The sequence below is a fragment of the Lissotriton helveticus genome, chromosome 5_1 (genome assembly GCF_964261635.1).
Source record: "Lissotriton helveticus chromosome 5_1, aLisHel1.1, whole genome shotgun sequence".
In the NCBI taxonomy this organism is placed as follows: Eukaryota; Metazoa; Chordata; class Amphibia; order Caudata; family Salamandridae; genus Lissotriton; species Lissotriton helveticus.
Window position 1 is genome coordinate 1,911,362,917 of NC_136065.1, and position 17,142 is coordinate 1,911,380,058.

The 17,142-nt window shown below is 46.4% G+C and overlaps 1 protein-coding gene across 1 annotated transcript in view; it reads left to right on the forward strand.

Annotated features, from left to right (window-relative positions):
- The first annotated feature begins 4,787 nt into the window (after positions 1-4,787).
- The window catches only part of LOC144755997 (keratin, type I cytoskeletal 19-like), a 109,868-nt gene continuing 97,513 nt past the window's right edge, over positions 4,788-17,142 (forward strand). The window contains exon 1 of the mRNA XM_078645471.1: positions 4,788-5,372. Coding sequence (XP_078501597.1) covers positions 4,929-5,372 — 444 coding nt within the window. The 5' untranslated portion in view covers positions 4,788-4,928. The remainder of the gene's footprint in view (positions 5,373-17,142) is intronic.

Below are 17,142 nucleotides of genomic sequence, written 5' to 3' on the forward strand. Positions count from 1 at the left end.
GGCTTTAAATCTTCTTCTTATCTAGGCACATTTGCTGTGCATTCAAAGACAGAGATCAAATGTCAGTCTCCATTTTCAAGGGAGCTTGGTGTTTACTTTTTTTCCTCTGACGTCAAACTGAGGGGATTTATGTGACAATAATGCTGGCTACTGGGTACAATTCTGAACTGTGGTGAAAACAAATGTTTTAATACCATCAAAACAAATCAATACACTAGGTGAGGGCAATAACACACATTATACTTTGTGTGATGCATACTTTTAGCAGTAAAGCTGTATGTCTGTACAAATGTATTGGTCATTTCAATTGAAGATCTGTTATCTTTAAGGTCAGTGTGCTACCACACCATGCATAATCCACTTTACCTCACTCCACTTTACTCTGCATCATGCCACACCACTCCTCTCTACTCTGCACCACTCACACTAAGCTACTCCACGCTGCATCACTTCAGTCTACACATCTCTACTCTGTATCACGCTACATCAATGCACTCTACCCCACTCTACTGTACTATGCACCACGGCTCTCTTCACCACACCACTCTATGCCACTACACTCCTGCACTCTGTGCTGCTTCACTCTATGCCACTGAACTCCAAGCCAATGTACTCCACTCTGCACCACTCCACACTATGCCAGTGCACTTTATACCATCTGCACTATGTCACTCGAATTTAGTCTGCACCACTGCACTATATGCCACTGCAACACTCCACTCTACTGTGCACCATTAAACTGTACACAACTTCACTGTACTCTGAAACAATCTACTCTGCGCCACTCCAATCAATGCCACTGCCCTCTATGCTGCACTACTCCATGCCACTCTACTCTACTCTGTACCACTCTACTCTACGCCACTGCAGTCTACTATAACCCCTGCACTGTATGCCACTACACTCTACTCCACTTTACTAAAAAACAATGCACTGTATGCCACTATACTCTACTCTGCAACACTCTACGCCTCTGCACTCTACACCATTGCATTCTACACCACTGCACTCTATGCCACTCTTTTCTATTCTGCATCACTGTGCTCTATGCCATTGCTCTCCATCTCTCTCTACGCTGACCACTCTATTCCACTGCACTCTACGCCACTCCACTATATACCACTGCATTCTACGACAGTTTACTCTGCAACACTGCACTCCCTGTCACTGAACTCCACACCACTGCATTCTAGTCTGCACCACTCTTCTGTTTGCCACTCTCTGCCAATGCACTTTACACCACTCTACTCTGAATCACTCCACTCTACGCCACTGCACTCTATGCCAACACACACTAAACCACTGTCATCTACTTTGCACAACTGCACTTTACCATACTACACTCTAATCTATGACACTGCACTCTATGCCACTTTGCTCTACTCTGAAGCAATCTACTCTATGCCACTGCACTCTACACCAATGTACTCTATACCAATGCACTCTACACCACTTTGTTCAAAACCAATAAACTCTACACCACTGCATTGGATGCCACTGTAGACTACTCTGCAACTCTCTACACTTTGCCACTGCACCATACGCCATTGCCCTCTAAGCTGTTTCACTGTAACCCAGTCTATTCTACTCTGCACCACTGTCCTTTAGCTCTTCTCTCTACTCCACTTCACTCTGCACTGCACTACTCTATGCCACTTCAGTCTGCACTACTATACTCAAAGCCACTCTACTCTACAACACTGCACTGTATACCACTATATTCAGCTCTGCACTATTCCACTCTACGCCACTCTTCTCTACACCACTGCACTGTGCACCACTTTACTTGAAACCAATGCACTCTACGCCACTGCACTATAAGCCCCTATATCCTTCTCTGCAACATTCTACTCTATGCCACTGCACTCTACACCAGTGCACTCTATGCCACTGCACTCTTAGGTACTGCACTCTGTCACTGAACTCTACATCTCTCTTTTCTATTCTGAACCGCTGTACTCTACACCACTGCTCTCTGCACCACTTTACTCTGGACCACTCTACTTTACACCTCTGCATTTAATGCCACTGCACACTAAGCCACTCTACTAAACACCACTGCACTCTACAAGATTGCACTCTTTGCCACTTTACTCTACACCGCTCCTCTCTGTCCACTGACCTCTACGCACTTCCCTCTGCACCTCTGTACTCTATTCTTCACCAATCTACTCTACACCACTCCAGTCTAGGCCTCTCCACAACACTCTGCACCACTCCACTCTATGCCAGTGCATTCTACACCACTACTCTATGCCATTCCACATTACCCTGCACAACTCTACTCTACAGCACTCTGCTCTACGCCACTGCACTGTATGCCAGTCTACTCTATGCTGCACCACTCTACATCAATCTACTTGAAACCACTGTTCGCTACCCAATGTACTCTACACCACTTTACCCAAAGCTAATGCACTCTACACCACTGCCTATTTTCGCCAACTACTCTGCACCACTGCATTCTACGTCACTATACTGCTCTCTGGAACACTCTCTGCCATTGCACACAGTGCCACTCTACACATTGCGCTTTACATCACTGCACTCTACGCCACTCTATTCTACTATGCCCCACTGTACTGTATGCCACTGGTCTCCACAGCACTCTACTATTGTGCAACACTCTACTCTGGACTACTGCACTCTATGCCAATGCACTCTACACCACGGCACTCTAAAATCCGGTACTATGCTATACTGCACTCTACGCCACTGAACTCTATGCTACTCTACACCATTGCATTCTGTGCCACTGCATTCTACTCTGCACCATTCATCTCTATGCCAATGCACTCTACGCCTCTGTAATCTACTCTGTACCACTGCACTCTATGCCACTGCACTTAACCCAACTACACTCTACACCACTCTAATCTACAACTCTCCACTCTATCCTACACCACTTCACTTTACCCTGCACCACTTTACTCTACTCTGAAACAATCTTCTCTACTTGACTGCACTCTATGCCACTCTACTCCACCCTGCGCCACTTCACACTGCAACAATCCACTGTATGCCATCGCCCTCTATGCCACTGCAATCTACGCTGCAACACTCCACTCTATATTTCACTGCTCTACTCTGCAACACTGTACTCTACGTCTCTCTAATCTACACCACTGCACTCTACACCAATACACATTTTGCCATTATACGCTATGCTGCGCCACTCTACACCACTCTATGCCACATGCGCTCTACGCCACTCTACTCTAAACCACTAAAATCTACCCAATACACTCTACACCACTTTAAACAAAACCAAAGCACTCTAAGACACTGCTCTCTATGCAAATCTACTCTGCACCACTGTACTTTATGCCACACTACTCCACTCAAACAACACTCCACTCTATGATGCTTAACTCTAGTAAACTCTACTTCACTCTACTTTACTCTACTCCACTCTATGGCACTTTCCCTACAACATTCTACTCCACTCTATGGAACTCTGACAGGACTCCCCTCTAAGACCCTCTGCGTAACTCCCTCTACACCACTCCATGTCACTTTGCTACTCTCTATTCTACAAAATGCTATTCTACTTGAATCCACTCCACTCTATGCCACTCCAATACTCCATTCTGCGCCACTCCACTCCATGCCATTTTATGCTGCTCTACTCTGACACTGTATGCCACTCCACTCTATGACAATCTAACCCACTCTACGCCACTGTACACCATTCCACTTTACTACACTACTCCACTCTATGCCTCTCCATGTTACAACAATCTACTCCACTCTACTCTACAACATTCTACTCCACTTTACTGAACACCCTCCACGCCACTTCACTCTTCTCGACACCACTCCGCAACAGTCTATGCCACTCCATGACATTCTACTCCACTCTGACACTCTACTCCAGTCTAATCCACTACAGTCTACACCACTCTACTCCCTCCATGACACTCCACAGCACTGCGACTCTGTGACACTGCACTTCTCGCTACTCTACCTCAACTCTACACTACTCCATGACTCTCCATGCCACTCCATAACACTCCACTCTACTCCAGGCCACTCTTCTTTACACCACTGTCTTTTAGCCATGCTTAACTGGCACCAAACTGGTGTACAGCATGGCTAAATCATATTGGCAAAGCCAATAGCTCTTGCGTAGGCGAGACCTATTGGCTTTGACAATGCTTCTTACACAAGAGCACACGGTCTGTAATATGACACGAAAAGAGAGGTCTTGGAGGAGGAGGGGCCATAAATTGAATCATAACAAATCCTGGCAGGTTGGGGCGAGAAGGTGGTTTTCAGAGATAGGTGTGTTCCTAGATTTTCGAACAATCCAGTCTTGAAGCCGATCATGTGGGAATAACACGAGAATGCTCGCGACTCACTGCTGGGGAGGAGGAATGCTGCAGGCTACTGCCGGCTCGTGAGGCACTGGCGTATTTACGAGGCTATTCTCAGAAATACAAAATACGTTTTAAGCCAACGATTTCTGTGGACAAGGTGCTACAAATGAACAGTAACGTGTAGTTTTTATCTAGAGAGAGAGAGTACGCCCCCAAGATGTCCTTGTATTAAAACATTTTGCAGGGCGACTTTTAGTTCTTACCTTCGCGAGAGAGGGAGGTGGGTGTGTCAGATTTTCGTTTACTACAAGGTGCGGGCTGCTGAAATCCGAGCTATGTGTCGAAGGACTAGCCCAGGGCAAGCATCTTTTGTCAACAGAGTTGAAGAATGAATTACCTGTGCTTCTGTGTCCAAGGAATTTAAAGAAGATCAATGGGACCCCTGTCAACTTTGACCTCTTCGTGAAGGGCGCAGAGCACTTCCTGGGAGGAAAACCTGTTCCACTGGCAACGCCCCCTGAGTTGAACATAAAGAGTGCGCTGGCGTCTGGATGCACCTCTTGAACGCGTCGTTTTCCTTCTTCCCTTGTCCCTGATCCGCTTTGCGCTATGGCTTTCTTCACTACACCGGGGGATGACTGTGCTTCAATGGTCTGCCCTCGTAATATTGAACCCCCATTAGTGATAACCTTCGAAGAGGCATTGATTGAGGATCCTGCTGACAAGCCCAGTGCTGGGCACAGTGCATCTTGCACCGGTTCCATAGTCTCCTCCATCGGGGGCTACTCAGCGAAAGGCTTTAGCGGGAGTTTTGGTCGCTGGCCTGGCAGCGAATCCTCCTCCTTCTTCGACAACAGCAGTAGGCACACCATGCAAAACCTCAACGAGCGCCTGGCCAGTTACCTGGACAAGGTGCACAACCTGGAGCAAGCCAACGCAGAGCTGGAACGCAAGATTCTCCAGTGGTACGACAAGCAGGGCGCGTCCGCGTCCACCGCCGCCCAACGGAACCACAACCACGTCTACAAAACCATTGAGGAGCTGCGAGCGAAGGTATAGTATGGTGTGCAGCTACTATGACTTATGTAGAGGTAGAACGTCCAGTCTTCAACAATCTTCCCAGCTTTTTGGTAGAAATTATAACACTAGGGGGAACCCGTTAGCTAGCTAAATGTGTTCCCTACATTTTTTTGTGGTGAAGTAATAGATACGCACATGCACGTTTTTGCAAACACTTGCTAAGGCACAGGATAGAATGGTGGTAACGAGATGTTTGCACATTAGTGTAGGCCTGAAATGTCTCGTGAGAATAGGAGCTATTGCACTGCGCTAGCCATGTTCACTGCATGACTTACAGACTCTGGAAGGTGGACATTCGTGAAGGAGAGGTATGCGAGATCTTTTATGCTGATGTACAGATGGTGATAAACACAGGATCTTGTGATGGAAAGAAGTGAAAAAAGTCTTGATTTTTACATGATTACTCACCTCCACATAGCATGCATAAAATGTGAAAACGCTATGAAACCTTGTCCACCTCTACTCAGAGCTACCTAACTACCTTCAAAGTTTGCCTTCCACTTCTAACTCCATTACAGGGTTGGTGTGATAGCTCGTGGCCTCTTTGCTGTGTCCATCTGGGGGAAAAAGGCTTCTCATGATGTATTCCACCTTTGTACTTTTATGGCTGAGAAAGCATGCTTGAGAGTAGGTGGTTTGGCCTGGAAACACCTACGACCAATTCATATGTATGTGGGTATTTATAAACATTACGTAAGTAGTGTCTTACTCTGGAAACACGAGTAAAACTACTGCTGCAAACGGTGGCATTGTAAAAGTGTTCTTAATGAGGAAAAAGATTCCCCCAAAATAGCTTTGCAACATTCTGCCATGCGTAATTCCACGGGTTTACCACCAGACAGAGAATTCACTGAAATACACAGGGACAGGAACACAGATGCAGGCCTACTATTTTGTAGGTTTATATTCATACTCCTTTATAGTTTTTGTGTATTGACAAAAAGTGATAAATGTGTGCAAAATAGTATGAATCTCTCATGCATCGATGTGAGCATATTTGTCTAAATCCGGCCACCCAGGTATAGATTCATATTGGGTCGGCCACCCTCTGCAGTAGTCTTTATGTAACCTGTAGCCTACAGGTCTCCCCGGATTTTTGTACAAGCATGTAGACTCATTTAAAAGAAAATATTGTATTTCACTGCGCAGGTTTAAACACATTCAATCACTTACGCTCGAGTAAGAGTGATGGAAACTGAGAGCATTCTGCACATTTCTGGGCCCAAGAAAACTTTTGATTACGTTGGTGTATTCTTGCGTAATTTGTGGCAGTTCCCTTTGTACTTGCTCCACTAAATGCCCGAAATTGTCACTATGCTGCATTACATAATTCTCAGATATTATTTGGGAAATTGCACCATGCATACGGAATACGAGCAGCTATTGTTCACATCTCATACAATCTTGTGCGATGTTTTTAGAGCAACATGCATTCTCAGATCAATAGTGTGAGGAAACTTGAGGGGGCACCCCTGCAAAGTACATAGAGGGGGCCCAGTGTCCCCGGACAAAGTCAGGCGATATCAGGCCGCCAGGGCCTCGTAGAGCTCAGGGGCTAATGTTATGCCACTGTCTCAAATCCAAAGCGACCATGCCTCACATCCAAAATAAACGCCAAGGAACATTTTATGCTACAAAAAACAAAAATATCGTATGGATGCATTTCGTTCAAAAAAATTGCACAAAATGCCAGATTGGTATTTTTATGTAATTTGCATAACGTTTTGGTCATTTTGTGTAATTTCCCTAAAAAAGGAAATTACAAGCAGTGGTTGGAACTCATTGAATTTCTCTCCACAGAATTCTGCAGTGTTACATGGAAACTCAGTAGAATCTGGCAGGTCAGGCGGCTTGCACTGATTTTAAGCACCGGGAACTCGTTCTGCACTGAAAAAACAGCATGAACAGCACCACACAGGGCGACAGAGTTGATTTTGCTGTCGCTCATGTAGATTTTCTACTCAAGGGGCAGCTTTCTGACCATGAGCGGTCACGACTGCCACCGACACCCCCTGCCCCCCCCACACTTTGGGAGAATCTTGTCTGGTTACCTAATAGTGACTGAAAATTACGGATGGGGACGCCAAATCTTGCTTGCCAACTTACCATTGGTGAACTTAGGTCCCTAGCACACGTCAAATAATAAACTGGTTTCCCTATTGTATAAGAAGCAATAGATTATATGCAATAAAACTCTTGAGACAATTCAGTCTGGTTCTTTTTTTTCCTCCCGTTTTATTCCCGTGTTCTTGTGTATCCATTGAAACAGCCACAACCAACACGTGTTTCGTCTCTATTGGGGGTGTAGTCCGCGACATCCTCAAGGCTAGATGCTTCAAGTCTGTTACTTTTGAAATGTGGTGATACTTCCGACCCACATTGGGGTTCCGTAGTATGTGACGTGTCTACGATAGTTAATACTGATGTACAGTCTCCTTTCCAACTTTTATTGTGGGTTCTCAATGTTTCTTCTCTTCCAGTAAGCAAGACAACACGAGCTCCTCACCGAACACGGTAGAGACCCAGAGAGGCGTGTTGTCTTGCTTACTGGAAGAGAAGAAACATTGAGGCTGGATCTGAAAACTTTTGCTGAGTAATACCCCTTGTGCGCAGCGTTGGGTTGCTCCACTCTGCTCCACCTGATGTCCTCGGTGTTGGTTATGATGTCATGGTGCCTTTAGGAAGGACCACGGCACCGAAACAGCCCTCATCAAGGCCTCCGACGAATTCAGAATGATACTCGATCAGGGATGAGCCGCGGCTTTGGTGCTGCTAGATTTATCAGCAGCATTTGACACGGTTGATCATACTACACTTATTGACCGTGTCTCAACCATAGGTATAAAAAATAACGCCAAGCCCTCCTAACCTCCTTCCTCTCTAACTGCTCCCAATCAGTAAAGCTAGGCGACTTCACATCCCCATCCTTCACCTTCCCTTGCGGTGTTCCTCAGGGATCCTCGCTGAGTCCGACCTTATTTAACATATATATGTCCGACTTGGCGAGGGTCATCAAATCTCATGGCATGCGACTGACTACATATGTCGACGACACACAGCTAGGGTATAAAAAGTCGGAGCAATTTTTCAAACCGGAATGCTCGCAATAAGCACATGGATGGCAAACAAATGCCTTAAGCTAAACTCCGAGAAAACAGAGGTAATGATCTTTGGCAACCTCTCCCACAGCTGGTCTCCCTCCTGGTGGCCAACAGAATTAGGCCCACTTCCATCCCCAGTAACTAAAGTCAGAAACTTAGGTATCATCTTTGACGACAAACTATCATTTTTTCAACACGCTAACAACGTTGTCTCCTCGGATTTTCACACCATAAAAATGATAAAGAAACTTCTACCCTACCTTCCGTCAAATGCCAGGAGAAATCTCATGAGCATGCTAGTCATGTCCAGGGTAGACTATTGTAATTGCCTATTCCTTAACGCTCCGCAAAAAGTCTTAAACAAACTGCAAAAGGTCTAAAACGCAGTGGCAAGGATCCTGACTAACCCCCCCAAATTCAAACCTACATCCAACCTAGTACGCCAGCTCCATTGGCTGCCCAATGCCCATCAGAAGCTGTACAAAGTTCAAGGCCCTATGTATCGCCTGTAAGGCAGTAAACAACACAGGACCTGAATTCCTAAAAAAAAACTATGCCCCTACAAGCCAACCAGATCACTACGCTCTTCAGCAGCAAACCTTATGATTGTCCCCAGAACAAAAAAATCATCCTGGGGCGACAGTAGATTCCCAGTCGCCACCGCCAGACTTTGGAACACACTCCCCCTTCACATCAAAAGCACACCCTCTCACCTTGCCTTCCGTAAACAACTCAAAACCTAGTTGTTCAACCAATAAATAACCAGCTCTTTCTGTCCTACCATCCTCCGTCCACAGCGCCGAGACACCCAAGGGTATTTGTGCGCTTAATAAATTGCATAAATAAATTATATAGGAAACTTTCTGATTTCGAAGTAAAACAAAGGGTTGCTGCCCATTTTAAATTTTCGGACTGCCAATCTCTTCCTCCAGAAGGAGAAGTTCAAGATGCTCAATCTAGCTCAAGTCTTGTCTGCTCTAGACCAAAAAGACAGGATGGTAGCGTTGGACCTACAAGATGTGTATTTTTACATCATCATCCGGCTGGGCCACAAGCGTTACATGTGGTTCAAGGTAGGCCTCAAGCACTTTCAGTTTACCGTGCTCCCCTTCAGACTTACCAGTGACCTTCGGGTGTTCACCAAGGTGATGGTGATGGTCGCAGGTCATCTGTGCAGGTCAGGGGTGTCAGCCTTCCGGCTAGACCACAGGCGTTATATGCGGTTCAAGGTAGGCCTCGAGCACTTTCAGTTTACCGTGCTCCACTTCGGACTTACCAGTGACCTTCGGGTGTTCACCAAGGTGATGGCGATGGTCGCAGGTCATCTGTGCAGGTCAAGGGTGTCAGCCTTCCCTCAACCTCGACGACTGGCTGCTGAAGGTGTCTTCGCCCCAAGAAGTAATCTCCCAGCTTCAGACTGCAGCCAACCTCCTGTATTCGCCAGGGTTCTTTATAAATGTGCTAAAGTCACACATGACTCCTTCTCAGATGCTCACTTTCATTGGGGCAGTTCCAAACACAGCTCAGTTTTGGGCCTATCCTCCTGAGCAGTGAATCCGGGATATTCAGGTTATGTCTCAGCCTGTATCCTGGATTTCGGTGAGACTAACTCTGAAGCTATGGGCCTCATTGTCTCCTGCATCCTGTTGGTAAAGCATGTCACGTGGCATATGTGGGCTCTGCAGTGGGACCTGAAGTTCCAATGGGTATAGCATTGGGGAAATCTTGCCGACCTGGTCCAGATCTTGGAAGGAACTGTGAGAGATCTGCAGTGGTGTTTTACGAACCGCAATTGGGTCAATGGCAGACCCCTCTTCCTTCCCCGACCAGGACTCACAGTCTTGACAGATGCGTCACTTCTGGGATGGGGCGGACATCTTGGAGATGTGGAGATCAGGGGACACTGGTCTCCAGTGGAGTCAGTGTTCCCCAAAAATGTGTTGGAGCTTTTGAGTGATTCAGTTGGCACTGAAAGCATTTCTTCCCTCTCTCAAGGGGAAGCTAGGGCAGGTGTTCACAGACAACACCACCGCCATGTGGTACTGCATCAAGCAAGGTGAGGTGGGTTCATGGACCCTTTGTCAAGAGGCCCTCCGTGTCTGGACATGGCTGGAACAGCAGGGCATAACCCTGGTGGTACAGGAGGATCTTCTGTCACAGCAGCAGGGAAAGGTTCTCCACCCGAACCTGTCAACTCCGTGCCTGAATGCGTGGAGAATGAGCAATGACAGTTGTTGGCTTCTGACCTGCCTCCTGAAGTCTATAATGTTGTTCTGGCAGCCAGGCGGCCCTCCACTAAGAGGGTATATGCCTGCTGTTGGCAGAAATTTGTATTATAACTGTACAGAAAGGTCTATTGACCCTCTTTCTGCTCCTCTTCCTACTGTCCTTTTGTTCATTCTAACCCTTGCCCAACCAGGCTCTACTTTGGGAACTCTTAAGGGTTATATTTCTGCTCTGTCCGTTTTTCTGCGGCTGCCAGACCAACCCTTTCTCTTCAAATCTCCCATTGTACATAGATTTCTGAAAGGGCTGTCTCACCTATTTACACTTACGCCCTTTGCTATGTCGCAGTGGGACTTTAATTTGGTCCTCACCTATCTGATGTGCGCTCCCTTTGAGACGTTGAACAATTGTCCCCTCCACCTGTTAACCATCAAAACAGCCTTCTTGGTGGCAATTACATCGGCCTGGCGGGTGAGTGAGCTGCTGGCGTTCTCTTGTTTGCCTTCTGATTTAATGTCCTTTTCGGACAAAGTGGTGCTTCACACCCGGGCATTCTTTTTTACTGAAAGCTGTGACCCCTTTTCCTCTGGGTCAGTCCATCACTTTGCCCATCTTCTTTGCTCTCCCTCATCCCCCTAAGGAAGAGGAGCGGCTCCGCCGACTAGACCCACAAAGAGCGTTGTCATTCTACCTTAACCACACTAAAGAGTGCCAGGTGGATGACCAACTCTTTGTGTGGTACGTGGGAGCGAAGAAGGGAAGGGCAGTACAGAAAAGGACCATCTCTCGCTGAGTCATTCTCTGCCTCAAGATCTGTTATGCACTGGTGAAGAAGCAGCCCCCTGAGGGATTAAGGGCCCATTCCACCAGGGGAAAAGCTGCAACTGTCTCCTTGGCTCGGGGTGTCCCAATCCAAGACATCTGTCAGGCGAAAACATGGGCATCTTTGCACATGTTTGCAAAACACTACTGCCTGAATGGTTAGGTCCGTGGGATGGACACTTTGCCTGCTCAGTCCTGCAGGACTTCCTAGTATAGGATATTGGTCCACAGCCCACCGCTGGAATGGTATGTCTTGGGTATTCAATTCAAAGGTAAGGAATCTGCAGCTAGAAGTCTCTATCAGATGAACAAGTTACTTACCTTCGCTAATGCATTATCTGGTAGAGACTCCATCTAGTTGCAGATTCCTTACAGCCCCGCCCATGCCTCCCCGCTTTGCTAATATTGTAGGACTAGGGTTACTCCCCTTTTCAGGGCCCTAGTTTTGCACATGTCTACTTCACTTACTTCATGGCTCCGCGCTTCTGGTGTGGGAAATACGAAAAGTACCAACGTCTGCGCTTGAGTGTCGCCTATATATGCACCGCACATCATAACCACCGCTGCAGGCGCTGAGTAAGTCACGCGGAGCCGAACGGAGCCATGCGGTGATGAATTGCACCATGCAGAAGGGGTATTGCTCAGCAAAAGTTTTTGGATCCAGCCTGACGCCTGGGAAATTCACAGATAATGAATCTGAAGCTAGATAGAGTCTCTACCAGATAATGCGTTACTGAAGGTAAGTAACGTGTTTGTTAGGGCCTTTAACCTCTGTTATAGCCCTCGACAGCAGACTATATTGCTATAGTAAGCATTTGTTTGTAAATTAGGCCCTTTCCAATATCTTTTAAAAGAGTAGCATTGAATTTTCTCATTAACCACTTGGCTGCTAAGGGTTTTCCCCTCCTGTGCTGACATTTATTGAATCCCATTATACATGACGAGTTCACCTTGTCATGAGCACAGCTCCAGTGTACCTCATGACGAGCTCACCTTGTCATGAGCATGCAAGAGGTTAAGCCACTTATATGAGAAATGTGGTCCAATCAATTGTTTGAAGCACAATTAGAGCACATCTTGTATGAGTTTATTACGAGGGGTAGGCAAGGTTGCTGGAATTTGATTCCACACTTAAATAAAAATTCCTCGGGATTCCGCCAAATACTGCAACGGGGCATAGTGTGCATTTGGCACTATTTTCTTGGTGTAAAATGCACACTTATGTCCAAAATCGATGCAAAGATGCTTTTGGGCTAAGAAATAGCACTGTCACATAGCAAGTGCATTTACAGTGCATAACCTTCGGCGCCCTTACTTACTCTGCAGTGATATAGAGGGACTGCTCCCTCTTCCAGCGCTGTTAAAAAACTGGTGCCGCTTTTTTCCGCCAGTGAATGTGGAATTACTAAATTCCTCCAAATCTTCCGACAGAATTTAAAATTCCACCCACCCATATGTATTACTTCATGACATGAAAAATCCTTTCTCGTTTAAAATTTTTGATTAATCACTGAGATCTAAGCCAGACCACTATAGGTGATTTGGCAGATTAAAAACTATCTACGTTGTTAAATGCATAAATGCTCAGAATATGTTTTAGTGAATAGAGCATGATCCGCATTCAGGAACAAACAGTCACTGCTAGAAACAACTTCTACTAGAATATATACACAGTATGTCAATAGCGATCCATACCAAGGAATTACCCCAGAGACACATTTACTCCTATCATATAAAATTATATGACATATGTTGGACTGGGCCCTTTTTGCAAGGTCATCCCTGAACTTTTTGCCTTCGTCCTAGTCTTCTTTCTGACCTGGTGTTGGTGGTTTTAGGACTCTGGGCACTTTAGCACTGCTGTCCAGGGTAAAGTGCGTGGGCTCGCTGTGGTAAACATGGTAAGATTGGTCTACACCTGTTTGGCGTATTTAATTTAGCTGTCAGTCCCTTGTAAAGTGGTATCTCAAATACCCAGGGCCAGTAAAGTAAATGCTACTGGTGGGCTTGCAGCGCTAATTGAGCCACCCACCAAAGTAGCCTTTCAAACTTGTCCCAAGCCTCTGCCATTGCAGGGCTAGTACGCGCGGTTTACTGGCACTGTTACGAGGCACATAAAGTGGGTGCCTCGTCTGTGACCCCCCTTTTACTGCATGTCAGTCACCCCTAAGGGCCTTTAACCTTATGGCAGAGTGCATTGTAGGTAAAAGGTAGGACATGTACCTTAATTGTGTGACATGTCCTGGTAGCGCCAAACAGCTATTTTGGTTTCTCACTACTGTGAGGCTCATAGGAAGGCATTGGGGATTCCCTGATAAGTGTTTCAGTGGTAATTCCTGATATGAGAGGAGCAGCGTGGTCAAGTTTGGTATGTTTGGAATAGTAATAATAAATGCTGCATAATGGTGTGTGCAGATTTATTATCAGTATTTTAGAAATGCCACTCTTAGAAGTTGGCCTTTCTGTGTGCTATGTGTCTTTGCCTGCCTGGTGTGTATTGTGTGTCTGGCTCTGAAGTGACAGGGACTGGTGAGGTGTTTGGCTCCAGAGGGGCAGGGTGAGTTAGCGCTAAGCTGAATAGGCAGATCTGCATTTGGAGTAGTGGGAGGAGTAGCCCCTGACCCTAAATAGGTCTGTGCCTGCCTTGTTCAATGCTGGCTCCACCCCCCTGTGGTGTGTTTAGCGCCTGAGCTTAACCTGACAAAGGAGGGTGTGCGCACTGTATATAAAGTGTTTCAGTACCCCCCAGAACCAGTTGTGACTGGTTCCCCAAGCCCTGTGCCAGGGCAGAACAAAGACAAACAAGGTATAAATATTGGGTCTGTGACCCCATGTCATTGTGCTAACTGGGACTTGTGGACGAAGAGGTCTGCTGGGTGCCTGGAGGAACAGCCACAAAGGAATTCCCTCTGCTGGCGGGTGCTGTGAGCTGGCCTGCTTGGGCCCAGCTCTGCCCCTCATAACTTTGAGGCTCAGCGCATGGTGGGTGCTTAATCCACTGCCTTCAGGACCTGGGGGACCCTGCCCTGCAGCTCCCAGAAACCAGAGTGCCAGGAGAGGAGAGGAGCGCTTGGTGCCCTGCAGCATGGACAGCGCCTCCCTCTGGCTTATGGCTGGAGCCACGGAGGGGAGAGCCAAGTTGTTGAAAGCGCTCTCCCTTTCCAGGCGGTGCCCCCTGACGCTTTTAGAGCTGTAGGCAGCCGGGGCTCTGCTACGTGGCCACGAACTGCGAGGACACGCCAAAACCTGCAGGAATCCCTGGCTGGGATTGTTTGAGGACATAATAAGGCAGGCGGGAGCCTACCCCGCACTTCTGCACTGAGGAAGCCCCGGCCGTAAGGAGCTGCCGTTCGAGGGCGGCCGCCCGTTCCAAGGTTGCCGGCTAGCAACCAGCCCCGCAGTGGGGAGACAGGAAGCAGGCAGAAGTCAGGCGAAGACTGGTTGTGGGCGAGCACCGGGGGAATCCACCATGTCAACCAGCAACGCCGATGCCTTGGGAGGCGGGGCCTCAAGTAGCAAAGTCAGAGGACACTTCGCTCCAAGTCGGGCTGTTTTTCCTCGTGGTGATCGCTGCCCAAGAAGGGTCCAGGTGGGAGGATCTGGCCCATGCTGACTTCCGGCCTACAATCAGTGAGATCCCTGGCCCCACTGGAGGCTTTCCGCTGGTAGGAGAGCATGGGTGGGGTGTTCTCAATGCCGGACGTGGCGGGAACGGGATCCCTCGAGGTTGCATCACCGGCCCAGGATGTGCCGAAATCGGTGGAGCCTTTTTCCCTCATTGCACCCGTAGGCAGCTGCCATTACCAGATCTAAACCTTCGCGGGGGACCCAGTAAGGTCCCCCCAACCTCTGGGGGATTCTTGTGAAGGGAATTAAGCTTTGCCTGAGCCCTTACTGGTGGAAAAGGCCATTGCGGAGCGAGCCCAAGATGGGGCCCTGAGAGTTTACTGCCCTACATGGTGTAGGCAGGTCCGTGGCCCATAGAGCCTACAAGGAGTGCCATCCTTATGGTTGCCTCACTAAAGATAAATATGTACCATACAAAGCAGGGTCCCATGGTGCCGGGCTGATTATATGTATGCTGATAATGTATCATGCTCTGCTGATGAGGTATAGGCCTATAGGTGCTTGCCCTAGCCTACCAGAAATCCCATTTCTAACAACATAGTATACCACAATATATGACATCAATTGACATCCCTTAGCATAGCATCACATCACATAATATCTCCTTCAATGGGAGATCATAGCAACTTTTACCAAAGCATAACGTTCTCTGCATAGTATTGCATAATATATCTTACCGTAGCATGATGTTGCTCATATCTCAAGACATTACATAAAATTATATTACATAGCATCACATAACATCAAGGTCCATATGTAATACCTTTTTTGAAGTTGAAAATGGCCCGAGTTGCAGACTCGGACCATTTACATCCGCAAAATGTTTTTTAATGTACAAAAGCCAAATTGTGATTTGGTAGCTTGTTATCAAGTCAGAACTTAGGTGTGCGTATTTGGAATGGGCGTGTTTAGGGTGTCCCTTCCTAATACGGATTTGCAGTGGTATGTATGAATGTTTTGTGACCGAATAAAAGTAGAAAAACATTCATTTTTTACCAACACCTCAAGGGTGGTGGTAACCATTAACAAATGGGAAGGGGTCCAATAGGACCCCTTTCCCTTTGTAAATGTTGATACAAATATTTTTTAAGAGCAGGCAGTGGGCTCACAGACCACTGCCTACTCTTTAAAAATTAAACTAAAACGCTTAATTTTTTTCTTTTTTAACACATCCCATTTTACTTTAAGGAAAACAGGCTACATTAAAAGAATTTAAAGATTGATTTATTATAAATCAATCACAGACATGGTGGTCTTCTGCGATGGCTGTAATTCCTAATGGGTAGAAAACTGTGACCTACCTTGTTAATGTTCATGAGGTAGGTCCATTGTGACCCTATTAGGAATCCCTATTTCCAATTTCTTGTTTTTTGTACATTAGGAATTGCGATTTTCCAATTGCCATTCTCAAAGTATCACAATTAGGAAATCACAATCCCTAAATTCTACACATATAGCCTCAAATCTCTTAGAATAGTTTCTCATTGAATGAAATCTCTTAGTTTAATATAACATTTTTCACACTGCATTGCATCAATTTGCATCACATCTCCTACCAAATAATTTCATAACATCACATCACATCTCTTAGCAAAGTTTCACAGTACATATATCAGCATATCATCAAATCATATATCATCACATCCCATCTTTTGGAATAGCATCCCATTCAAGATCATCGCATCTCTTTATCTGAACTGAGAAGTGATTTCCAACGTTTTGCTGTCAAAATGTAGAAGTGTAAACTTCCAATTTATGATTTCTAGGTTGATATTTTGATTCAGAACTGCCACTTTGAACACATGGTTTGCCTTTAACTATTACTTGTATTTTTCACTTAATGAAGTCTAGCCTATCCCATGTAGACCACAATGAGTGATGCAGAGGGCCTTACTAGAGCTTCATTCACAGCTTGTAGCCTATGAAACAGGAATTTAAATTCACAAGTACAGAGTGCATTGACTTAA